The following is a 25343-nucleotide window of genomic DNA, read 5'->3' as shown; positions in this document are numbered from 1 at the left end:
TATTTAATTATTTGAAGCAGTTTCAATAAGTCAAGGTTTGTTTTTGTTTTTTTAAGAATTACTGTTTTTATTTTATTTCTTTGAGGAAGCCGTTTTTTCCATTTTCTTTTTAGTTTTTTTTTTGGGGGGGGGCTTCTATATCCATAATAAACATAGTACAGTTATTCAGTTACATTTTTCTTAATGGAAGTTCTGTATAATAGGCACCAACATTCGTTTTTGTTGTTTTTTTTGTCTTTGCTTCAGAATTTGAAACTCCTTTTTGGCTGATGTAAAAGCTTGCATTTTTTTTTGTCATTTTCCATGTCATTGTCCTGTATAAACAGCACCCCATTTATGTGACACCAGAATGGATTGTCTGATTATCAGATTGCAGCAATATCCCACTTTGGCTGAATTCATCATAAAAGCAACAATGGGCTAAAAGTCAGTTACATTTCTATAAAAGAAGCAAAAGCCATATGCTGCAATTTCTAATTACTGATAACATATTGTGAAGATACATTTTCTCCACAGCTGGAAATCCACTGGATGATTCCATCCATCAAATTTAAACATAAAACTTGGTTGATTTCCCAGAACGCTTCCCTTTTTTGCTAAACTCTGCGTGATTTGCTCACTCCGACTGGCAAAGTTGTCACAGAATGACAGCCGAGGGGAAATCAACACCTGCAACTCATTTCTCTCTTTTCTTTTTCCTCCTCCACTCGAAATGTAAACTGTGTGTGTAATGCACAAACGCAACACATCCGTCCTATCGGCATCATCCCGCCAAGTCACGTGAGCTATATGCCACATGAGGCATGCTCCTGCCCAGCCACGCATTGTGCACATTGTGAGGTCGCTCGGGTCTGTGGTAAAAATGTGGCCCACGTGTCCTCAGGGGAGCCAGCGGTAAACATTCAGGAATGGCCCGGATAAAAAGGATTATATCTCTCTCGGACTTGGGAGCGGGAGAGGCGGGCAGATGCTGCAGTCATCCTGCTGATAAACAACAAATGGCTGCAAACTTGCTAATAGAGCCCGAAATGGAAATAACAGGACATCCTTAAGCTCACCATAATAATAATGAAAATGGCCTGCCAATAACTGACATAATCCCTTGTGTGTAATATAATCAGTGCTGACATGATTTAATGAGACGCAGATGTATAGTGTATGTGGGTTTGTCTCAATGGAGCTAATGATATTTAGATTTTATTGACACTGTCATTTTACAATGTTTATGAACATGACTATTGTGCCACATACCTGGTTGTTTGAGATATTGAAGAGGAAGTCAACCCCCCCAAAATGCACCAAAATGAAAATGTTAGGCGAGCGAAACAGAAATCCAGAAATATGAAATCGAAAAAGAAGTCGAAAAAAGCACATGTCTGTACATGGCTGATGAAAATGAAATAAAAGTGCTTACTATGCCTTTGAATATGATTCAATTATAAGCTATATATATAAAACACCTGTTTGAAGGAGACTCAGGAAACTCAAATGAGTTCCACATTTTTGTGGTAAACGGGAGAATAATTGTAGCTGTAGATAAACCAAAAGCAGATTTATTCTTCTATTCATCCACAAACGAAATCCGAATCAGAACGTCCGCAACTAGTGCATGAAACTTAAAAATAAAGGCGCAAATGCAAATCTGTGAAAGCCAATGACACATGGGACACATGGTGGGACATTCATTTAAATAAGTGACCACAAATCCATCTCGCAACTGCACCCAGCCCACTTGACGCCCTCAACCCTTTTATAACCCCACTTCCCTTGCCAGCCACCCCCACACTTCTTTGCTTCTCCTTCCATGAAAAGGGCGTAGAAGGAGAAGCACACTTCACTTCAGGTAATGAGGCCTCCCCTGGGAGCTCTTCTGATTGCCTCCAGTGCCGCTAATTGATTTAGTGCGAGGTCGCTCCCCAGTGACAGGGGGAGCAAAGGGAGGAATTTCCTGTTTCTGCATGTATAATTTCAGCGGAACACGCACAACGCACTTTAAAATGAATCGCCCCAGCCACTGCCTGTGTTTATGTATGGACTCGCGTATAAAATGTTCAGCTACCCTGCAGTCCAATTTTTGTCCAATTAGATTCATAATGATTATTCCTAAATAAGTTGAATTGTAATATTACAAACCTTGTTTTAAAATACCACAATATTAGTGCTTCTTGTGTAATATCTCATGTTATGTGTTTTATAGATAGATAGATAGATAGATAGATAGATAGATAGATAGATAGATAGATAGATAGATAGATAGATAGATAGATAGATAGATAGATAGATAGATAGATAGATAGATAAATAGATAGATAGATAGATAGATAGATAGATAGATAGATAGATAGATAGATAGATAGATAGATAGATAGATAGATAGATAGATAGTATTACTCTCATATAACTGTGACTATGCCAGGATCATGCACCTTATTTTTTTTTTTTTGCACTATCTATACTGCTCTTTTTGCCCAGCATTTGTAAATAAATGTATCTACTCAATCATGCACATTATCTGAATCTCCATGCACACTTGCACATTACTGTAGGTATCCTGAGTGCACACTATTGTAGGTATCTGTACATAATCTACCCATATATGGTTCATACCTACGCGCTGTTATTTGTTTGTTGTTTATACCTTGCTCTTTGTCTTAACTTAGTATTTATTTGACAACATTAGTGTGGATGCCAAAGTAAGAATTTCATTGTATGGAGAAATTTGTTTCTGGGTGAATGGATATCAAAAGTCAAAAGTATGGAAACACCTTCAAATCCACATGGTCGGAAACAAATTAAAAGGTCAATACATACAGATTTAATGAATTTTAGTGGCCCTTTAATGGAATGGCCCAACAGAGGTTTCTTTATTCTGCATCATCGGTGGAAATGGTGGAGAAATTTGAAAGGTGGCGCACCATGGTGTTGGGGCCTCTGGAGCTGGTCAACAACAAAAAAAGTGTCCTGGGGGGAAGTTATGATGGGGTAAGGCTCCATTTCACCTACAGAGCTCTTTTCGTTTCAGGAGGTGAAAGGATCATGTTCTTTACTCTTCATAAGAGAGGTTTCAGAAGGATCACTCGCGGGCTTTTAGTGGGCTTGATGCAAATGAAAAATTATCACGGGATTTGAGGTTTACCATGTGTTGAAAGCCAACAGAATCAAACGTACTTCGTGAATATTGGAAACACATTGGAACCTTCTCCAATCATAATTGATTTGATTGGAAAATATCAATCAACATAGTGCTTTAGCCATTTGCTCTATTGGCTATCATTTGTGTCACGTTTCTGCAATATTGCCCAAATCCAATTCTAAAAGAATTTTTAAATAGTATCGCACGTTGTCTTGCTCAAGAATGATTTCCTTGTATTCCTCGACGTAGAAGAAGAAAAAATTCTTAGTGAAACAGACTGAATTGTTCTCTGCTGCCGTGTTTGTAATCAAGCCTAGCAAATGTCTTGCTGGACAAAAACGCTTCACATGATTGGTCTCAGACTTGGAAAGCTTTGTCTCTCTCTGTCTCATGCAACAAGGATGTGGAGAACGTCCTTGGACAGATGAGAGAGGAGATTAAAGATGAATAGTCAAAGTGTTTCCTTGGGACGCCTCATTTGGTCGGCGTGAGTCACACGGCGTTTGCAGCGTGACCTTCTGGAAAGGTCAGCCGCCGATGACTTTTTGCCCAAAAAGCTCGTTTGTAGCAGTGTTATGTCACTCCACGACATTCCCACAACTTTTATTTGATCCCGGTGCAGAATGTTGAACTGGTGCCGCTTCATGCAAATGAACTAAAAATTAGTAACATCAAGAGAACCTTATTTAGCATTTGCTGTGCTTAAAAAGTGTGTTTTAAACAACATTGATGGAAAGTCATGAAAAATGAACACAAAACTCATAAAAAAGACCTTACTTGACATGTATTTCCCCCCTGACACCTCATGCGTGGTCATTTTTTGTTTGTTATATTATACTTTACTACTTAGTTATGTTTTATAATTTCTGATGAAAAATTAGCAAGAGGCAAAATATGTTTGGAAAGTGTATAGAAGTCAGCACCCTGTAGCATTGAACTAAAAAAAAACATCACTTAAAAACAACCACTATTAGGTTTCAATAATATGAAACTAACAGGAGGCTGTCACCATATTTGTGCTACGGATACCAGGGGGAAAAAAATAAACAAAAAAACGTCATGAATGTTGTCTTATAGTTCTGAGAGTGAGTGTGAGTGCATAAAATTTGCTGCATTGTCTTAGTTCACCACTAGATGACACTAAATTCCACAGCCATTTAAACACGCAAAATACACAAGGAAAGACGATTTCAAAAATGAATGGTCCAAAGCTAGTTAAGAAGTTATACTCTCCCGCAATATTACTGCTACATGTAAAAATACACAATTTTATGTATCTTTTTTTTTTAGTAAGGTTGATACCTTGTTGATAAATGTGTTTGGAAATACTCCTTGCAAACAATTTTGATAGTACTTTTTTTTTTAAGTGTAATATCTTTCATACATCCATTTTCCATTGTTATAAGAACTAGCTTGGGATCCAATATGGACCCTTGCAGAACACTACATTCCATTTGTAATCTATTGGATTGGGTGTTTGTTCAAATGGACTCTTAAATAATTAAGTTTCTAATCCATTGTGCTCTGATTCCGTCATGCTCCAGTCGTTTAAGTAAATTAATTTGGTTTACAATAAAGACTTAAATAAATCAATATTATAAGATCAATCATTTTTCAATGTTGATTATCTCCTCTGTTAAGTCAAGAGCTGACATTTTTTCTTTTCCCAAAAAACATATAAACTAGTACAATTATTTTTATATAGAGGCTGAAATTAATCTAAGTATGCCATGTCATGAATTTCAAGAATTTCTGAAAAGACCTGAGGGTTTAACATCATTGAAATTTTGAATTCAATTGGTGCTTTAACAGATGAAGAAATAAAATGCCTTACAAAGGTAATAATAATAATAGCCGTTTTAGGTTTTCATTGCATCATAGATTTCATCAGCGTATATACCAATTCAAACTGAATGTGAGAGCCATAGTGATGAACTCTCCGGATGACACTTCAGATTAAGTGTGCACTTGAAGTACACAAACGCTTACATCAGACTCACACTGTTGCAGTCCATTTCCATAGCTACACCACTGAAGAGGCCCCAAGACACTGAAAACCCCCCAAAATAAAAATTCCTCGAAAATGAAGATTCATTCTTTCAGGTTGCAAAGCTACAAGCAAGACATGATTCATTCAAAAGGTTTTATTTTGTAAGTTGCTTTTTAAGAACACAGTACAAGTCTACAATTTTTAAATGACCTTTTCCCTAAATTGTTGCATTACAAAAAAAAAAAACATGCAATCGTGAGGCGTTAGCGAAGAGTTTTGTTTATTGTTCCGAGCACCATGCTAGCGGATGGATGACGTTGCACATCTAACCACTGTTCTTGTGCAAAGTTTTAATCACACATCCGTCATTTCATCGTCCATGTCGTCAGCCTCCAGTTGGCCTTCGGCTTCTTCTTCTTCTTCGTCGTCGTCGTCTTCCTCCTCCGACGTCACGTCCGGCTCATCCATCTGGGAGACGCACTTGACACACGAGCAGACGAACATGTAGTTTTCCCTGACGGCAAAAGACATGTGTTAGCCGCGCTGTTCTCATTCTATAAAAATGTGTTGTAAAATTAAACATTGCGTGGTAGAAGAGGTTTTCACTCAATTAAAACACCTTTCACTAGAACCTCTTGAGATTACTGGCATTTCAACACATTTCATTAAAGTACCTGAGAAGAGCATAATCCGCAATGATGTCATCTTAATTAGACAATTACTGTCTAGACAAGAAATTCTGAAGCTTTTATTCAATGATTTACCCCCTGTGAAAGTTGTTCAGCCAAGTAGCCCCTTACCACCACAAAGCATTTTTGTTAAAACTTTGGAACTACATTTGTAGTGGTATCCGAAGGTGTATTTTATTCAACAATCTGATTTTATTTAGGATCGCCTGCCAAAATCTACACCACTAACGATAATGTGCATCTGTATAAAACTGTAAAACAATTTAGAGATAAATTGCTTCAAGCTCCAAATAATTCGGTTTCAGTTTGAAAAGAAAAATGCACTGTTACCGTCACAACATTAACCCCTCTCTGGCTCAAATTTAGTCTATGTGCTTTTTTTTTTTTTTCCAGAAAAATGTAATGTGGAATAGTGAGTTTATCATTTCATTGTTGCAAATTTGCAACACCTGTCTTGAAAGGGTTCAATTACATTTGCGTATCCCAGCAGAAACCCTGTTAATCTCATTAGCCTCCAATTGAAAACTGCAGCTCAACAATAAATGTATATGTGAATTGTCTGTCTGCGCAAGCATGACATAATGTATGACATAGTCCATCTTAAAATAATCAAAAAGCTCCCACCCGGCTGACTTTTTTTGGACAAAAAGAACATTTGTTAGCCACGTTAGCTTACGGCACTTAGCGAGAGTAGCAAAGAGTAGCATTGATACTGAATCCCACAAAGCAGGAAATGGACAACAGCAACTGTCTTTATGATTGGCTGCCGCAGCGGAGGACGACTCCCAAACGGTACACGATGAGAGGAGGCTCCTGCTGCACACTGCAGTTGCCTGTTAAGGCTGACGACTCAGGTGCGGGAAAAGAACCTAGCAGTTATGGCAGATTTGGACGGGTTAAAAAAAATTGTGAATTTTAAAATCATGGTATACTGTCAAAACAGTTACTGGCCAATGCATAGTGGTTACACCTAAAAAACATATTAAAAAACACACACACAACACACACAGTTGTTTCCAAATGTCATTATAGCCGCTAAAGTTCAAAGACGCGTAAAAATCAAGCTGTTTTCTCTTTTCACAACACACACGCATGTGCTGAGAAGACCTTGGTGTGATTAATTAGGCTAAAATTGTGAGGCGCCAGATTCAGCAGTGCCAAAAGTAGCAATAATTTATGTGGCGAGAAATTCCAGCGCTAACAAACTAAAGACCCTGTCGGTAGAAAACACAGAGGCACGAGAACACATTCCGACATGATAATTGCAAGTTCTCTCACGCTCCTTTGCTTTAAATCCTGCTGTCGTGTTGTGAGGCACTGATGAGACACAAACAACAAATCCCAGAATTCAGTGCAACGGCAGGCTTAGCGAATGATAAGATACCCGCAATCATTCCGTAGCTCCGGCTCCATGCGGCTTCATCTTTGGAAACGCATATCTGAGTGAGCAGCTGTTCTGTGATGAAAATGAAAGTAACAAAAGGTGTGGCCACAATGACGAACACCTGCCTGCCACCGCGCGGAGAAACTTTGCAAGACAGAATCTTACTTCAAATGTAAACAAGCTTGCTAAGAAGAGCTGACAAGAAAAAGCGAAAAATCAAAGCTTGAACATAAGTCTTCAAATTCTATTGAAAAGTACATTTTATTGCAGCGTGCTTGCGTTTTGAATTTGTAAACCTATATGTACTTTTCTTCTGTTTTGCGCTTTCTGCATTTTAGCGGCGCAACAATTGACGATCAAATTAATCAGTTACTTTTGACCGATTAATCAGACTTAAAATTGACCAAATCCTTGGAATTTCAACCTTGACACATAATATTCGCTAACTGTCAGTCCTCTCTGAAAACCGAATCAAATATCAGTATTGAATCAAAATAAGACTTTTATAAACAATTGCGTTGACAATGTATGACCAATTTGGTGACCAACCAAAACAGAGAACAAATCATTAAAATCCAAATTCACATCAGTGATTTATTTTTTTACACTGTCAACTTGAAAGTCCTGTTTTGATGAATTGTTGGAAATGAAAACAATGACGACTGTTTCCTCAATCAATTGACAAAGGGATCATTAGATTGATCGACTATTAAAATAATTGATAGTTGAAGCCCTACTGCATTTCTGTCTTTATTTTCCAGAGTATTACAAGTATATATATAAAAAAACAAAAAAGAGGTCTGAAACGGTAACCACGCACCAATAATAAGCACAAAGGCAAAATGAAAACACAGAAGTCTTGCCTTCCGCCCAAGCACGGTGATGCAACTCCAAGACGGAGGAAGCGGCAGTGCGCCGATCAATAAACTAAAAACTAAGCTGGCCGCGACCACCCAAGCCCCGACGCATCAGCTTCTCATCGATCCACGGGCTTCATTGGCATGTTCAGGAGATTGAAGGGGCGGCGGGAGGGGCCATTCGGAGACACTCACCTCAAAATTTTGTGTCTGCTGTGACGGCTCCTGTCCCGTTGACAGCAGTCCAGGTAACTGATGCAGATCTCCTAGAAATGACAAATAGGAATAAACATTCAACAGCAACAGTTTTTAGAAATGTTAACGTGCCCAAAATAATTGTTATGAAACGGAATTGTTGTGACATGAGTTGCTATGTTCATGTATTTATCGCCGGAATTCTTATGTATCTATCATCTTTGTCATGTTGGGTCCTGTATTTAATGTTGTGTCTGGCTTGTTACTTGTAATTGCCATTCCCGAGACTACCGGTAGGTTCCCAATCAAAGTTCTGAGTTTGGGTTGAGTCTAGTTTCCGAAGCTGATTACTTTTGAAATTTTGTGTGTAAACGCTTTCCTTTTTTTTTTTTACCTGTTTCCTGTTTACTTCAGAGCACAGATACTGCTGGCACGTGGCATTATTACTCAGAAAATAATGACATCTAAAAAATGTTTTTTTCTTCATTACGTGAATTCTTAACTGTATAAGAATCCAAATGTTATTTACTATTGTAAGTCAATTTTAGGGCGTAGCTTTGGATATTTTTTTAAGTAAAAATGTTATATTAAAACAGGACACTTGCATTTTTTTAATCAAAGTTTGTGCAGTTTTTTTTTTTAATGATTTTTTTTTACATTTGTAATATACAAATGTAAAAAGAAAAAAACACCACAGGAAAATAGTTTTTGGAACCCAGTCGTAATGTTCTAAAAATAAAATATTTTCAGAGGAAAAAAGGTTGTATCATTTAATATTGACATACAAGTCACTCCTAATTCTAACGTTGAAAAAGAAATACATTTATTAAGTCAAAATACAATGAAAGAAAATAAATGTTAAAAACATCAGACTGCAATTCCTAAAAACAAACAAACTGCAAATGATGAGGTGTGATAACTTTGCTGCATGGTTTGAACCAGCGCTTGATAAAGCGTTTGCCTTCTAGCACTGCACGTATGACCCCTAACCTTTGATCCCCACCCATGCGTCAGCTGACCTGGCCTGGATCGATGTCGGCGAGGGCACCGAGGTGAAGCAGGAAGTTGTTGTCGGGGAAGGAAGCCTCGGCATTGGGCACACAGCTGTGATTGCCTAGATTTTTTTTTTTTTTTGGGGGGGGGGGGGGGGGCACTGAAAATAACTCAAGCGCTTGCATTAATGAAGTCTCGTTAACTTACATGAGCTTTGAAGAAGAAAGAGTCCTGAGCCTTCACTGTTGAGAAAGTCTCCAGTTTCTAAAGTGAAAGCAAGAGAATCAAAAAAGCAGCAATTTTTGAGTCCAGTCAGACTAATGGGCGGATCTACACTATGGTTCCCGGTTGCTAGTTTCCATTTCATGTCAATTCATGATGGGTGATACACCAACAAGGACACATTAAACTAATCTAAAATTTGAGTTATTGGCTTAGACGCAGATGGTTGTGCATTTTTAAAGAACTGCTGCATTACGATGACGTCAGGCTCGTATTGACGAGGTTATCTTTGATCTGCGCTTTGACACTGCACTCGCAACGGCAGATGTCCGAAAAGAGGATAGATATCCATCTAAAGATATCAGATTCCGACTGCGGTCTTCTGCCGTGATCCATATTTCCCTCTTCGGCACAAAAGATAGGAATTGTGTCACTTGGATCATGCACTTAAAAATCCATCCAAAGAGAGTTGAGTCACCCTTTTCAATGTCTTTGTACATCTGGTCAATAAAAGAGTCCAACTGCGCCCTCTGCTGGGTGGGAAGCTCAATTGCATCGCATGCGTGAACCCATTGACTCAGAGAGCTGAAAGATGGCACAAGGAGAGCAAAACGAAATAAAAATAAAAAACATCCCCGTCAAGGATCAAGGGAATATGAGCTCTTTATTGGAAATACAAGTTGATAAAACAGTAGCTGACCTTGTGCCGATGCCTTGCCCGTTTGTTCCCACCAGAGCAAAGAGCGAGCGGAAGCCTTCAGGAACAAACCACTGCAACACAAACAATACGTTAATCGTACTCTTATGGAGCTTCATAATGAAGAAAACATGAATGTCTCTGCGCAATCACAGGCCACTTAATTATGTACAAACCAATAACAAATGTTGCAGGCAAAGGTCCACTGAAATGTTCTATTATTTTTCAAGCGTTTAGTTTGCACTGGTGTGTTATTAAATAAATTGCTGCCTTCGAGAGAACTGGGAAAACTGAACATTATTTCAGCACTGTTCAAAAAATATCCCCGTACAGTATTGTACTCAATAAAATATTAGCTAAATTACTTATTACACAATGCGCAACCAGTGTGTGTACCTTGGACACCAGGGAGCAGTATTATAAATACAAACATACTACTCAAATATTTGATGATAAAATAGAGTAATAGTAATGATTAACTTTTGGCTAAGAGGATAAGAAATATATGCATATAAGTATTGCTATGGTGTCCGTCTGCATGGCTCGCTACCACTTGCATTCAATTAATACAACATGATACAGAATTAATATAAAGTACCAGTCAAAGGTTTGGAAACACCCACTAATTGTATTGTAATTTAAAATATTAGCTTGGGTCACATTTTGATTTTTTTGCCATAAACATATCATGATGACGCTAGCAAAAAATCGTCTGCATCCTTAGTTAAACACGTCATTAAATTCTACCACAGAAATGCCGTTGATAAGTAAAATATGATCATTATTTGGTTCTTTTTTCTTTCTATTATACAAAACAACTGGTTGATAAATGGCAGGTGACTACCTTAGGAAAGTGATAAAATTTTAAGTTCAACAAAATTGAAATTGAAGTGTCTTACAGTATTTGCGCTTACCCGACTCAGCTGCTCATCATACATGGCCTCTTTGAAAAGACTCTGTAGCACTGCCAGCTGACCCTAAAAATAAGCATCATCATTAAAATGTTATTAATAAGTTTCTGCTTGATTACAAATCTCCGCAATTTCTCTTTTTCTGCATTTACCCGAAACTTCTCCCCCAGGAGCTTGTGGGCCAGCTCGTCTTCCTCATTGGCCGTGCGGCTGCAGAAGTGCGAGAAAAGCTTCTGCCAGTGCGCTTTGTCTTTGGCCTGGACCAAAAATGAACAACACATTTAGTTAGCAGAGAGCAGCTAGGCTCTTAGTGGGGGACCACTATCACAGTAACCACAACAAAAATATCAAAACAACAACAAAATTCAATTAATTATAAGACATGCAATCAAAAGAGGAAAACAGCACAGCACAATTAGCTCTGCGCTAAAATCCACACCTCTTTTCCTAAGACACATAGTTCTAATTGTAAAAGCACACTATTTAAACCTGTAGACAGCAGAGATTTATATATTATATATATATATATATATATATATATATATATATATATATATATATATATATATATATATATATATATATATATATATATATATTTTTTTTTTTTTTTAGGTATAAATGTGATGGACGGATGGATAAGCAGGCAGGCAAATAATTATTCTTCTTAGTTGTAAATATAAATGTATTTCAAGACAAACATTTCTAACTGTATTGTGATATTTGACAAATAAAAATGATAATTCCACATGTTCAGATTACAGGTGTTAATGAGTTACCACTTTCTCTTTCAAAGGAACTACCGGTAATTAATTGTGTGAAAGTGACGAATGGGAAGTTGCAAAGGTACCGTCTATTTAATATCTGCCACTTACTTTGCGAGGTGTGGAGAAAAATTTTCACTATTTTATAAATAACTTACAATGCTAGTGGTGATGTCATGTGAAAATCTAACTGTGATGGATGCCTCCTGTTCCTAATCATTTAATTTTAGAATGTTTACCAGACCTCTATGTGTTACAGGCCTGGGATTTGATTGTCAAGGCATTCACAACTAGCATAACAAAGCATCCAAAAATAATAACAATCATCCTCGTCGTCATCTTACTTGTTTAACAGTAGCGACCATTCGGGCCATAAGCATGATGCTGGATGTCTCTGGGGGATAGTGCATACTCCTGTGGAGAACACAACGTTTACCATAGAATCCACAAAGGGTCTTTGGACAAAATCAAAACCATCCCAATTACCTCCAGGCGTCCTTCAGCTTGTTGACGGGGTGGTTCGGATCGTCATGGGACGGCCCTAGACACAGCGCGCGGTGGTACTGATTCGCCGCAGCTTGGCGACATTCAGCGCCGCAGTACATCACCTGCAGGGAGGGACGGGTCTCCGATCTTACAGATTTTTAAAAATATAGGAACCCTGACCAGCAATCTTCTACACAGAGTTTGTCAAATTCCCACCTGACACTGAGGGCAATTTTGGTGGAGTTGTGGTGTGACGGGGCAGAGTTCCGGATAAGGAAGGCTGAGGGCGGGGTTGCCCGTGAGTCTGCGAGCGTTCTCCTCCGCCGTCTCCAGAGCTCGTAAACAGTAATCGCATGCTGTTAAAGGCATGATCCCAGTCAATAATGAACCGTCAAGTTATTAAAACCACCGAGTCTCACCTTTATATTTATACAGAGAATTCCACAGGAACTGGGCACACACAAGCGGGCGCTCAATGAAAATGACCTCTCCCTTCTTGATGCTTCTTTTGGCAAACAGACCTTTTCCCTTTAAAAGCAATAGAGCACGATTGGTCAACTCTTTGGGGCCAGAATTGAACGAGTCCATTCATTTCGGATAAAACAGAACTAACTAAAATTTAATTTCCCACCCCTGCTTTACCAGACAACAAACATAATTTGGAAAATCAGTCAAAATGGACAAGGCTTCTATAGAGGTGGAAATGTAGGATATCTGTCAACCAATCAACATACAATAGATCAATATGAAAAGATTATATGCATTACAACAGTATAAACTATTTAATCACAGAATATGAATAATGTTTGATCAAAAGCTTACGCTTTGACTTAATTGGGGAAAATGCTTACACGAATTGTGATGAAAAGTGAATCTTTAAGTCATACATATGCAAAAAGTTACGGTGTATACTGAACAAATATGTTAATGCATTTCGAACGCGTTTGCACTGATATGAATCCGACGTTTGAGTGCGCCAGGCACTCAAAAGGACCCACAACTTACAGCGCTACAGCGCTAATTATACCCATAAAATCACATTAAACTGTTGATGTACAGTTCGGACGGCAGATGCACACCAAGAACATGTGTCGCGAAATGATCGTTCAACTGACTGAAAAGTATACAGTCCTCTATAAAAGACCTAAAATCTCTAAAAGAGACAACAAGCCAACCTTGACGTTGTCAATAAATCGAACTTCCACTCCACTAGCAACTTTGCCTGGATCCACGCAGAAGCAAAACATGTCATCCAAGGGGGCCGCCATCTTGGCAACGAACTTTAACCTCTCAAAGTCACGTGAACACGCTAGAGCAAATAGCGCGCTCTCTAACGGCCATCAGCAATACTGACAATGATAATAATATTACAACTACAAACCCCACGAAATAAATAGGCTAACCCGTAACAATTCAGATAGCTAGATGAATAATTAAACAGTACATAATATGAATACAAAGTTATTGACCGGAGGTTCTTTTTACACCAAGTAAAACTTTAAAAAATATTTGGTTCTTCAAACACAGTCCATAAAAAATAATATTGGTAATGTAGTTCAATCCTAAAAAATGAATAATACGGCAAACCAGCTTAACATTATGTTGTCTTATGTTATAAGAAAATAAATACAAATGCAATTATTGAAACAATTATGACAGTGATACATATACCAGACTGAGAATTACTGTTCCAAACAAAACAAATGTGTCTGGTTTTGTTAATTATTTTTACAACAACAAATTAACATTATCCCCAGAAATATCATTAAAATTTATTTAGTATTGAAAATCATGCACTTTTCACCCAGTGAACGTTCAGTGTAAGTTATACAAACATTAAAAAACAAAAACTTCCTGTAATTTAGTTGCGTAAAAATTGTATAACAAAAGGGAAAAATAAGCTATTAAAAGTGCATACTGTACAATGAATAAAAGTACACTTTGTTTCACATTATTTTTGTTAAAATACTTGGCATGTGTCAAATGTTGAGCATATTTTGTCATTTACATTTCTATCCACACATTAGAACAACAGTAAACCATACTTTAATTGTATTAATCTATTATTTCAGTGCTTTATGAAGTCAGAAACAAATAATACCCTGCAATATTATAAGTGTAAAAACAAACATGAATTCATTTTAAAAGAGAATTTACATCCAGTGATGGACAAACTAGCAAACCACTACAATAAATGAAGTTATCAGGGAGTACAAATTAAACCCATTGTAATAAAGTATAGATACAAATAATTGAAAATTTAAAACTCCAAACATATGAAAATACACACCATGTTGTATGGCAACTGATAGAATACATTGATGGTAACATCATTGATTCTACACGTGCTGTTATTATTACATTAATATACAGTCTTGTAAAAGCAACCTTTTCATGACATGTTTTTAATTATTAAAATATTGCTGGGAGAAATATTGCCAGGTGATGCAAAAAGTCAAAGCTCAGCTTTAAGTTAGATGGAAAAACTATAAAATTACATTATAAAAATATGGAAAAAATTCTAAATAATTTTATTCATTATTTGCAGATTAATCAACAATTTAAAATATTCTAGTAAAATCTAAAAAAAATACAAATAAATACAAATACATTATTAATACTGTATAGTTTTGTAAAAACAAAAATACAGTGAACCCCCGTCTTACAGCAGCCCCGACTTACATTATTTTCATGTTGTGATGCGGAAAACTGAGTTTTTTCGTCCCCTCTTTACGGTATTTTCACGGCTTTGCGACAAAAACAACTGTCATGACCCTAGGGGGTTGGCTGTATTTGTGTTTTGCCTCCATCTGCTGGCGTTTTTAGGTAATTGCACTTATTTATTATTGCCGTCAAATTGCTTCCATGCAGAGCGTCACTACAATGCTGGTCTGCTATTGGTCGGCGTCTTCTCACGGAAATGCTGGTCTGCTATTGGTCGGACTCACTCGTTTCAAAATGTCACAACGGTAAAGCTTTGTTCGATTGTAAGTGGTTACAAAAGCGTATTTATGACGCATTTTACTGCTTACTTCAAGTTGACTGGGTTAGCCATGGGTCCCAAGATTGCTAGTGATGTTAAAGAGAGAAGTAAGAAGATGATTTATATGGAAACGAAGTTGGAGGTAATTAAATACGAAGCTTGCCTAGCCTAGGCCACCCTTACTCGGGAATATGGGCATAACAAGCGCCACTCAAAGGTAAATAAATCCTTTCGATATTTTTTTTATTTAGGATGTTTTCTGATTATATACATGTATATTATATATACATAGCACTTACTATACTATTTTGGTACCAATTTTTAACATGTATGTAGAATTTTGATGTTTTTACCTGGGGTTCTAAACGCATTAGCTATTTCACATAGTTTTGAATTGCCCGCCATACGGTGAATTCGTCTTACGAGCCCAACCGCGGAATGGATTAATCTTGTAACACGGGAGCCCACTGTATTGTACGTACTAATTTCTGATGCTCTCTTGTGGCAAATAACGGTATTGCAGGTTTAAATAATGTTCCTTCCTGATATTTTCTTGTGACCTATTTACAACATACGTTATCATTTCAATAAAATACACTGTTTTATGATCACATTGCTATACATATTAGATTCTATCGCGACGTTCTTCGCTTCTCGTCCTTGTTTCCTCTTGTAGAGTGAAGCCATCCATCATAAACCCTTGTTGTAGGTCACCACCTTGCAATCTGTTGCCATGGCGATCTCCGGTTCAAGGCGAGACACCTCAATCTGTGAGGAGGTAGGAAAAAAAAACAGTGAGAAGCTTGAAGGTGAGAGTCAAATTAAAAAAAAAAAAAAAAAAAATCAGAGGCATCGCGACGGCGGGGGCGCTTGACAGGCGTGCTACGTTTGATTTGGAAGTTGAAGCCCGGTGACCTTGAATTATTAATGTGCTGGTAATGTACCTGCGACATCTGCGGGAAGAGGCTGATGGCAACTGGCAACGACAGGCCGAAGGTAAGCAGGCACACAACGCTGTGGATGGGCAGCATCAGTCTGCGGTTCTTCTGCAGGAAGGACAGCCTGCAATGTAACGAGCAGACATTTATTAAAAAAGAAAAAAAAGTGAGTGAGTGAGGCTGCATGTGCGCATCGATCTCTCCGAAGCCTGCAGTTATTTTGGGAACTGCAGCGGGAGAAAAAAAAAAAAAAAAACCTGCAGAGCTTCATCTTCTTGTGCGAAACCACCTCAGGATGCAATTACTCAACCTGGTATATTATTCATGAACAAAGCTCACAGCAGGGCTTCATAGACCCATAAAGATATTAAAATCAAGTTAGCATGATATTAAAATCCGTGACATTGTGTATAGTACCGTATTTCCTCAAATCGTAGTAAAAGCCAATAAAACAATAAATGTATGGGCGGGGTGATATAAAACTATCTGACCCGATGTGAGAAAATAATTGTCCCCTGAAACTAATGGTGAGTCCTGCCACCTACGGCGGCAATTACTGAAATCAAACGTTTGCCATAACTCGGAGGTGAGTCTTCCACACCGCAGTGGAAAGATTTTAGACCACTCTTCTTCGAAGAACTGATTCAAGTCTGCCATTGGGGGCTTTTGTAGCATCAAGGCGTGGGCAAACTACGGCTCGGAGACCAAGTGCTTTTTAATCCTGCCCGCCGAACGTGAAGAACCTACCAGTCCGAACCACGAGTTTTGTTTTGTTTTTTGTTTTTTTATCTGTTGCACCTAATACAAAAAATGACATTTTTCTCTCCTCCGATTGGTCAGTACTACAAGTTTTGATATCTGTCGGCTCTTTGTTAATCAGTAGACTCAAGTCCGATTATTTTATCAGATCTAAAGTGTACGTTTAATCGAAGGGTCCCTAATGGTAGTAGCTCTACATAAAGTAATATACAGAATATTCACATCATATTAGATTGCGGCTACTTGCAAGAGTGAATTTTAAAGCGATAAGAACGTTCTGATGCAAGTTATGTGCACAACTGTCATGCAGTCGATGACAGCTGCTGTTCCAGCTTTTCAGGTTTGAACTTTTCTTGGTTGGCCTCAGGCTGCTGCTCCCACTGAGCATTTTGTTCAAACACGCCTGCTTAGGTTCTGAAATGTTGCCTCGGACGTTTTGGAGTTTTCATGGCCAGATGCTTTTACTTGTGGTATTTCTTTGATGGGAAAAAAAATATTTGTACATAATGATGCTCTTGTTTATATTGTTTTTTTTTCTTTCCAAGAATACCAACAATCAAAATAACTCTCATTACTAATGTTGTTAATATTCATATATTTATTGCATATGGTTTTATCATTTTTACAATGAATGAAATTCAAAATGTTGCATTGCATATATTTTAATAATAGCATTGCTGAGTCAAAATCCTTCCAAAATGGTTCCTTTTACAGTTTTGTAATATTGAATTAAATGTGTTTTAAAAAGTTTCTGTCTTTAGTTATAACAGCCACAAAATGGAATATCATCCTTTTATATTCATACACAGTAAGAGGCAAAAGTTTGGAAACACCTTCCGTCTCTCACTTTAGTAGGTCAAGAAATTCATGCTTGAATATACTTGAACATTATGATTACTAACTCTAGAATGTGCACAGCTGTGGAGTGAAAGTCTTTCCAGGTCAAAAAGCATCATTCACATCATGAAATTGACAGGAAATACAAAGACGCGCACAGCTGTTATCTGAGAAAAAAGTGGTGCTTTGAAGATCAAAACGAAAAATGAAATATTTTTTTTGTAAATATAACATAACATTAGCATAGCATATTTACAGAAATGTTGATTAGTGAATAAATGTTTGATAAATATATTTTTTCATGATGAAGGTGACTTACCGGTTAATACATATAAAAATTAAGTATTTTACTTAAATATTGGAAAAAGATTTTTTTAGCTACATCCAGTATATGTATGTATATTTTGATACTTTTCTAAAGATCCTTGTTCATTTTCTTAATAAATTCAGATTTTCCTGTTTTTTCATCTATTATTACTTTTTTTGAAACTGTAGCTGACTAATATTCTATGATGATTTTTGTCCCTAGATGAAGTATAATTTGCATGTTATTGAGCGCAATGACTTTTTACAAATAAGCATGTTAATAAAGCATCTTAATGGCGGTTGTGTGCCACGCATGAGTACCAACCTCTCTAGGTAGGACATGATGATGGGGGGCAGCACAAAGATAGGCATGGGGAGGACCACGCGTGTGAACGCCGTCTCGGCGATGGCCTGCGGGACGACAGCGTCGCGCACACGCTTGGCTTCAAACGCACATTGAACTGCATCCGTCCAGAGAGCAGATGGCGGGCGAGTGAAGCGAGCGGGAAATAATTGCAGCGACGGCCACTTTGGAAACTCACGTGTGTGGCGGCGATTTTGGAGGAGCCCACCACCTTCCCGTCGGCGTCCAGCACGTCGATGCCTTCGGACAGCTCGTTGTGTCTCATCAGCGCCACGTTGCAAATGTTTGCGCTTGCTGAGCATCGATAGTGGGAAATTCGATTAAATGGTGTCGCCGGAAAATTAAACCACAATAGACAGTAGCGCCACCAAGGGTTGGCCACATTGGCCACGCTACTAGTATTGACTTTAGTACTTTTCTCCAGCAGGTGTTTTGCTTACTTTGTTTAATTTATGTGTGTATGGTTACAGAGCTGCTTGATTTTCTAAGTGTAAAGTTATATTTTATTATGAAAAGCAAACAGGATGTTGTTGCGTCTCGCAAGGCCGACTGCCGCTCAGTGTCCTGACCCTGTACATCATGTCAGCTCAAGAATGCTAGTGATGGGGAAATGAAGCTTCATGAACCATTTTCGATATTTTTGCTAGAAAACACTCATGGTTTTAAAGATGGAGTGTGAATTCAATACATTTCCATTACACAGGCCTTTATTTTTAAACCCTTAGCACAATTTTAGTTTAAAAAAAAAAAAATCACACATGCTTCATGAGGCTTCATTTTCCCATCATTAGCGACCATTAGTATTTTACCTTATTACTGTTTATTATGTAACAGACAAGGGGGCAGCATTTTTTCGTGTTCATTTTATAATAGCAATTTAAGTTTATTTATGTTTTTTGTAACAGTTTTAAACCTTTCTGTCATCTATTGTGTATAAAACTGCACTAATCATCAACAGCTATCATCAATGAAAGAGTTAGCACTTGCGGGGATGTAGCAAGGGGAAAATATTATGCCTCATACCTTACAGTTTCACTACACAACTTAAAATATTAACTGTATTGTTATTAATCTGTGCACATTAGATCAATTAAACCAGGCTGGCTTAGTACAACAGTAAAATGATACTTTGAAATGATGGCTTTTAATTTTAGTGTGCCACCTCAAGATTTTAAGTGACCCCCAGGCAGGCCAAAAAAGTGCAATTATAAAAAGACAGAAATGACGTACCAACTGCTGGAAACGGGACAAATCTCTGTATGATCATTCTGGTGGCAGGACTTAGCTTATTAGCCTTCTGTATGAGTACATTCAATCCCACCTGTAGCATGTGAAAAATACATGACACTTAAACTGTACACATATCACTCGTGAGTTTGTGACCCATTGTATTGTGACGGTTCTATGCAAACAAAATACATTTTTGACTTTTTCAGCCAATAATATGGATATTCCATTAGAGAAAACAAGAATAGTTTCATTTATGACAAGAAAACTGTGACTGTACAGGACAATATCGGTTTTACATGTGGTGATTTTAACGTTGTTACGACAGGACTCACTGCAATAGACACAGCACTGGTCACAGCACCAAAATAACCTTGCAGGAATCTGGCCGTTGGGGTTGGCTGTGAAGGTTTACAAAGTGCAGCAAGAAGTTTTAAAAATGTATTCATTGATTTGACAAAGGTATCATGAGTACACATCTAGAGTGGTTTGCTTTTACCTTTGTGGCATTGCGGTTGGCGTAGTTGACACAAGCATTGTGACTCTGATTCAGCCACTGAAGGAAAGCAGTACGAAATGTTAGTTAAGTCTTAAAAAATCTTTATCCTCTGCGGAAAAACGACTAAAATGAGTACAGCTCAGTGGCCCTTCTGATCAAAGTTACCAATGACCCAATTATGGTATTTCTCTGGACAAATAATCCTGAGCACTTATCTTGTGTTGAAAGAAAAAATTTGGCAAGTAGAATAACAACAACAATGAAGAGGCAAAGCAATCGACATAAAAAAATGACTTGTATAGATAATGACAGAAATGAACATGGGTGCAATGTTAATGAGATGCATGTTTGTAAGGTTTACCTGCCATATAATGGTGGACACCAAAGTCTGATTGGGCAGAAGAAGGCCGATGACCTACAGGAGATGAAATTCAACAACTTTGAAACAAAGTGGGTCCAAAGTTCATCTTCCCCAATCCAAAAAAATGAGCATGAGAATGGCATCAGCGCTCAGCCCAAGCGCATGACTAAAGAAACAATAACACGGGACTTACAATGGGCGTTCCGAATGGTACGTAACCTGCGCAGGCCGAATAAAAAATTGAGCAAACAGAAGAACTACATGGACGACTTCCAGAAAGATCTTCATCTTCTCGTACCTGACATTCGGAACGGCATGAAGATCTTGTCGCCTGTGTCGGGATGAATGATAGCCTGAGATGACATCGTGACAGGATGACATCATCATCATCACGTGATCGGCCCCATAATACTTTACCACTTGGGACTCACCTGTTTGACCTTTTGGGCTTCCCATAACTTCACAAGGCAGGTGAAGAGAAGCATAGGAACATCTTCAATTCATCAGGAGTCATTGTCTCCACTTGTTGGATGAAGACTCACCTGATGATGAGAGATCCCTGGTGGAAGGGTTCCATGCTTGAAGTCGTCCAGAAGTTTGATGCTTTCTTGAAGTTTTTTCTGCGATGAAATGGCAAAAAAAAAGGTTTGTGTCATTGCAGTTTCTTGCAAGAGTTGATAAATTGGCATAACCTTCTCATTCGATAACTACGAAAGCGTACCACTGCATTTACGTGGGAAAAAAAAGTTTATTTTTGGGATTTGCTTCTGGGACTTTTTTTTATTTTTTTATTTTGAATTTTTCTTTTATTAGAATATATTTCCCCCCTGAAATTACAGAGCAAAACTGTTTTGGGGAACATGCATTTTTTTCTGTTTTTCAAGAAAAACAAAACCCAAAACGGGGAAAAAAAATCACAAAACAGAAAATTAAAATAAAATACAAGTACATTATTCAAATTATTATTATTATTTAATGATATAAATATTATGAGGGCTTTAAAAGAAGTAAAGCATGTTGGCAAAGTCTGCTTTACCAAAAAAGTTAGATTAAAAAAACCCAATTTACAGAAACCCAGTTTGCATCACCATTTTCACAGACCTGTCTTGCAGACATATGCAGTGTTGCAAAACTTCCTCCGAAAGATCTCTATCTCTATCGAAGTATTGATTTTGAATTTGAGCAGCTATTTTACCCACCACCTGGATGCACTCTTCACTACTAAATGCAATCAGACATGTTACTGTTGTGTTGGATCAGATGTCAATGTTATCTTGATTTGATGTGGGTGCTGGAAGGGTTGAGGGTTACTTGATGGAATAATCAATAGGATAATTGATTATAAAATTATTCGATAGTGACAATTTCATTCAGGTCATATAGTAGCAATGACTGTGTTACATTATTTTGCGATAGCACTGAAAAGCAATCAGCAAATATGCACTTTCAGCAAGTTCAGGGTTTGAGTATTCATTTGGGATGGGTAGTGTTTCTTCTTTCCACATTCCAAAAACATGCAAGCATTTGATAGTGTAAATACACAAAAAAGATTTACCTCTGATACAAAGAGTGTGCTTGGGTCAATGATGTCTACAAAATGTCTCAAGCGGCCAAGAAAGGAACCCTGGAACAGAGACACACCCAAAATCAGCCAAAACCAAACCAACACTTGATAAACCGAAGAAAAGCATTAATCCAGAATTTAACGAAACATTTCTATAATAAAGTTTAACTTTTTCTTATTTTGCATGCATAGGAGAGCATTTTCCCCCCCGAAAAAAGCTTGGCGCTGCGGGTCAAGCTTCCTTTTTCTTTTCCCTCTTTTTTGTGTGCTGCCTTCACTGTCCCCTGTCAGCACTTGCCAAGTGCAAAGCGTGAGTGCCAGCAGTCTGAACAGACCCAATAATAAATGCCAAACGCCCATTTGGCAACACAGATGGACAAAAACGAGGCTTCAATGAAAAAAAAAAAAAAAAAGCTTCAATCAGTCACCATTGAAGATATCTATCAATGGAAATGGGGCGAAGCAAACTTTAGTTCACACCATTTTAATGATCATTAATACAAATGACTGTCCATGACCTTCAAAGCTGCTCCAACAATGCAAAAAATTGTAAACACTATATGATGCCTTCACTGTTTCGCCCTCCCGTGTTGCTGCTGGAGGAGACGGGCTCCATGCGAGGAGCAGCTTTAATTATGCATGAGTTCTGGCTCTCTGGGGACAACACAACAAGGCTTGCACAGACGCTGCGCAACACACTGTGCACACAAAATGCGCCGAGATTTAGAGCTGATTCAGGGACTGGCCTCATTTTTTTGCAGCGACGTGTGACAAAATATAACAAAAGTGCCTGATATGTGCATACACAAAAACAAATGATATTAGCTTTTTACTGTCATCTGGCAGAATCATTTTCAACTTCATTGAGGCAAGAAATTATTCATTTTGATGCAAAATAAAAAGCATGAGCTTTCATGTATTTTTAATTATAACTCCGTGAAAGTAATGACTAATGACCCAATTTAACATCGGAGGGCATCTTCCTACTAAATGCCATTCTAGTGCGGTTCAATTTGTTTTGAATAAACGTGCAAACTGCAAAGTATTATTCATTATAAAATGCAGTAATAAGTTATTACTGCTAACATGGTATTACTAATAACATGTATGAATATCCTGTAAAGAAACTCAAGTAGGTGAGGACAGTATAATACAGAGAAACTATACATTAACAGCCATGTGCGACATGTAGATTTTTTGCAGAGGATAAAGAATAAATACTTGTTGTGAGTATTGTTATATTTTCAGTCAACGTGTTTTTATGTTGCTACTGTTTGTATTCCTATCTAGGTTGTTTCAAGACTCCATTCTCAAAAACTCCATTAATATAGTACCCCCATTCTACGGACGCCAACCGGGGCAAACATGCAGAACACTATAAATACATGTATGAGGCAAAAAAAAAAAAAGGAGTATTTAAAAAAAATGCAAAAAATGAACACAAAATGAAAGTAAATTTACAATAAAACAAATACAAAAAAGAAATATAGTTGAAAACAGCTGCCCTAACAAAATATGCTGCAAGTTGACATGCCCCACTTTACACCACACGGCTGCATTAGTGGTAATAGCAGTTATTCAAAAAAATGTGGGGGAAAAATAAATTGAAAATAAGGATGGGTTTGGGTTTGGTCTACTTCAAAATGTTCTATCTCAATCTCATAGCTTCAATTTTCGATCTTTTTTTTCTCGTTTCCTTAATGTGTTGGTATTTTTGTTTGCAATTTGTTTGTAGCGTTCTGCCGATTGCAGTGCATTTGCACACTTCATCCACCGTACCATACAGGTACATGTTTTGCTCTCAACCAACATTGAATAAATCTGCACTGTGTCATGAATAAGACCATACAAGTAAAAGTGTCTTCTTCGGACTTTGCTCTGTGCAGCAGCAGGTAAATAATTCCCACAGGCTGCTGCTGAATGCTGAATCAGCGGAAAGGGGAGATTTTAAAACGTGAAGGTCACTTTCACGAAGCTGACCAATGCGAATGTTTAATAACTCATTTGCAGGCATGGAAAATTGAGTAATGGGCTTCATTCAAGGCAGGGAAGCAGCTCATCAATCTCGGATGTAGAATGGGGGTAGAAGTCGGGTACCTTTTTCCAATCACGGGACAATTGTGTTTCACACCTTGGGCCAGATGAAATTAATGACCAAATAGTCACCCGTTCATGTTTTATATTGCTTATGGTTGCGGGTGAGCCCGAACTGACGATTATGAGTGTTTGCAGAAATCAAGGCATCACTTCGCTTTCTTGACACTAATCAATACTTTCCTGTGAGGATTTTGGTGGCATCCTTTGAGAGTTTGGCTGTTATATGGAGAGTATATATAGATATAGGGGGCTTGTTAGCGAAAAGCGCGATGTGAAAATCACACAGATAACACAATGTGCAAACAACAGTGAGGGGAAAAAATTCGGCAATTCCGGATCTATTCACCAATTTAACAGTTAAATTGAACTCGTTAAAGTGTTTCTGCTCGGAAACAAAGTTGTCAAATGTGCATAGGAGTTCGCCAGAACAGGCAACGTGGGAAAAGGTGTGATAAGCATCCTGATTAAAGGCGAGGGTGAGGACTACGAAGGTGCATGTTTTCCCACAGGGGGACCACCTCCTCCTCCTACTACCCTCACGTTCAACCCAAATGGCACAGATAAGAAAGATAAAGACAGCTTACCTGGTCGTAGCGCGACCCCCCGAGCTGGAAAGCAGGACAAGTCGCAGCCCCCGCCATGACAACCCGCTGTGGTTTCTTAATAATGAACCTCAAGTACAATACAGAACAGGCAACTCCTCGCAGTTCAAAGTAGTGGTGGTGAAAAATAAGGCTCGCTGCCAGACGCAAAGCCTGCTGGGAAATGAAGTCCTAGCCCGCCCGCCGTCGCTGGCTTAGCGACCGAGCGTGACTACGACTCCCAAATGATCGATGACGGCCAGTAGGCTGTTGCATAACTCCCGCGATCGATCGTGCTGCTCATTTGGCAGAGAGCTCCGGGATGTGAAATGATATCATAAAACATTTGGACTCATTCAAAGAAGTAATGGAAAATATATATGCTGCTGGAAGGTGTGCGCACCACACGAAAATGACCGTATTTTCTCCATTAAGTCTTCGTTTCGAACTCGAAAACAAAAAATAACGAACAGGGGAGGGGTCTAAGGCAATTCATAAAATCGAGA

The 25343-nt window shown here is 38.1% G+C and overlaps 2 protein-coding genes across 4 annotated transcripts; both read right to left on the bottom strand.

The window, feature by feature from the left end:
- Positions 1-5262: 5262 nt before the first annotated feature.
- Positions 5263-13926, bottom strand: smyd5 (SMYD family member 5). Its single transcript, XM_088432273.1, has 13 exons — positions 13497-13926; positions 12741-12849; positions 12538-12677; positions 12322-12443; positions 12180-12249; positions 11224-11328; positions 11075-11137; positions 10164-10234; positions 9942-10048; positions 9449-9505; positions 9268-9362; positions 8249-8319; positions 5263-5637 (listed from the first exon to the last, which is right to left on the bottom strand). Exons 1-13 carry the CDS (start codon positions 13587-13589, stop codon positions 5478-5480), a joined length of 1263 nt encoding a protein of 420 aa, XP_088288399.1. The 5' UTR covers positions 13590-13926; the 3' UTR covers positions 5263-5477.
- Positions 13927-14068: 142 nt separating this feature from the next.
- sfxn5b (sideroflexin 5b) lies at positions 14069-25065 on the bottom strand. Of its 3 annotated transcripts, XM_088432276.1 has the most exons (14): positions 24841-25058; positions 22151-22219; positions 21138-21215; positions 21027-21053; positions 20894-20948; positions 20789-20814; positions 20596-20649; positions 20235-20291; positions 20071-20136; positions 19739-19829; positions 18687-18802; positions 18470-18555; positions 16249-16366; positions 14069-16072 (listed from the first exon to the last, which is right to left on the bottom strand). In XM_088432276.1, the coding sequence occupies exons 1-14, from the start codon at positions 24895-24897 to the stop codon at positions 15995-15997; spliced, it is 978 nt and encodes a 325-aa protein (XP_088288402.1). In that variant the 5' UTR covers positions 24898-25058; the 3' UTR covers positions 14069-15994. The 3 variants fall into 3 exon arrangements, with proteins under 3 accessions (XP_088288402.1, XP_088288400.1, XP_088288403.1); XM_088432274.1 differs by having other exon boundaries at positions 20789-20926; positions 24841-25065; XM_088432277.1 differs by lacking the exons at positions 20596-20649; positions 20789-20814; positions 20894-20948 and having other exon boundaries at positions 24841-25057.
- Positions 25066-25343: the final 278 nt, after the last annotated feature.

The sequence above is a fragment of the Hippichthys cyanospilos genome, chromosome 13 (genome assembly GCF_059441005.1).
Source record: "Hippichthys cyanospilos isolate Australia breed blue-spotted pipefish chromosome 13, RoL_Hcya_1.0, whole genome shotgun sequence".
Taxonomy (NCBI): Eukaryota; Metazoa; Chordata; class Actinopteri; order Syngnathiformes; family Syngnathidae; genus Hippichthys; species Hippichthys cyanospilos.
Note: the sequence above shows the minus strand (reverse complement) of the source record. Positions and strands in the feature narration are given on the sequence as shown.

Excerpts from the sequence above, each read along its gene's own strand:
- smyd5 (XM_088432273.1), bottom strand. The coding sequence starts at position 13,589 with ATGGCGGCCCCCTTGGATGACATGTTTTGCTTCTGCGTGGATCCAGGC. Across the intron at positions 10,235-11,074 it reads ATGATGAGCAGCTGAGTCGG|TGGTTTGTTCCTGAAGGCTT; the intron begins GTAAGCGCAAAT and ends TTTGTGTTGCAG. Across the intron at positions 5,638-8,248 it reads AGCAGACACAAAATTTTGAG|GGAAAACTACATGTTCGTCT; the intron begins GTGAGTGTCTCC and ends TTTTGCCGTCAG.
- sfxn5b (XM_088432274.1), bottom strand. The coding sequence starts at position 24,897 with ATGGCGGGGGCTGCGACTTGTCCTGCTTTCCAGCTCGGGGGGTCGCGC. Across the intron at positions 20,927-21,026 it reads AAGCCCAAAAGGTCAAACAG|GCGACAAGATCTTCATGCCG; the intron begins GTGAGTCCCAAG and ends ATCCCGACACAG. Across the intron at positions 20,650-20,788 it reads TACCATTCGGAACGCCCATT|GTCATCGGCCTTCTTCTGCC; the intron begins GTAAGTCCCGTG and ends CATCTCCTGTAG.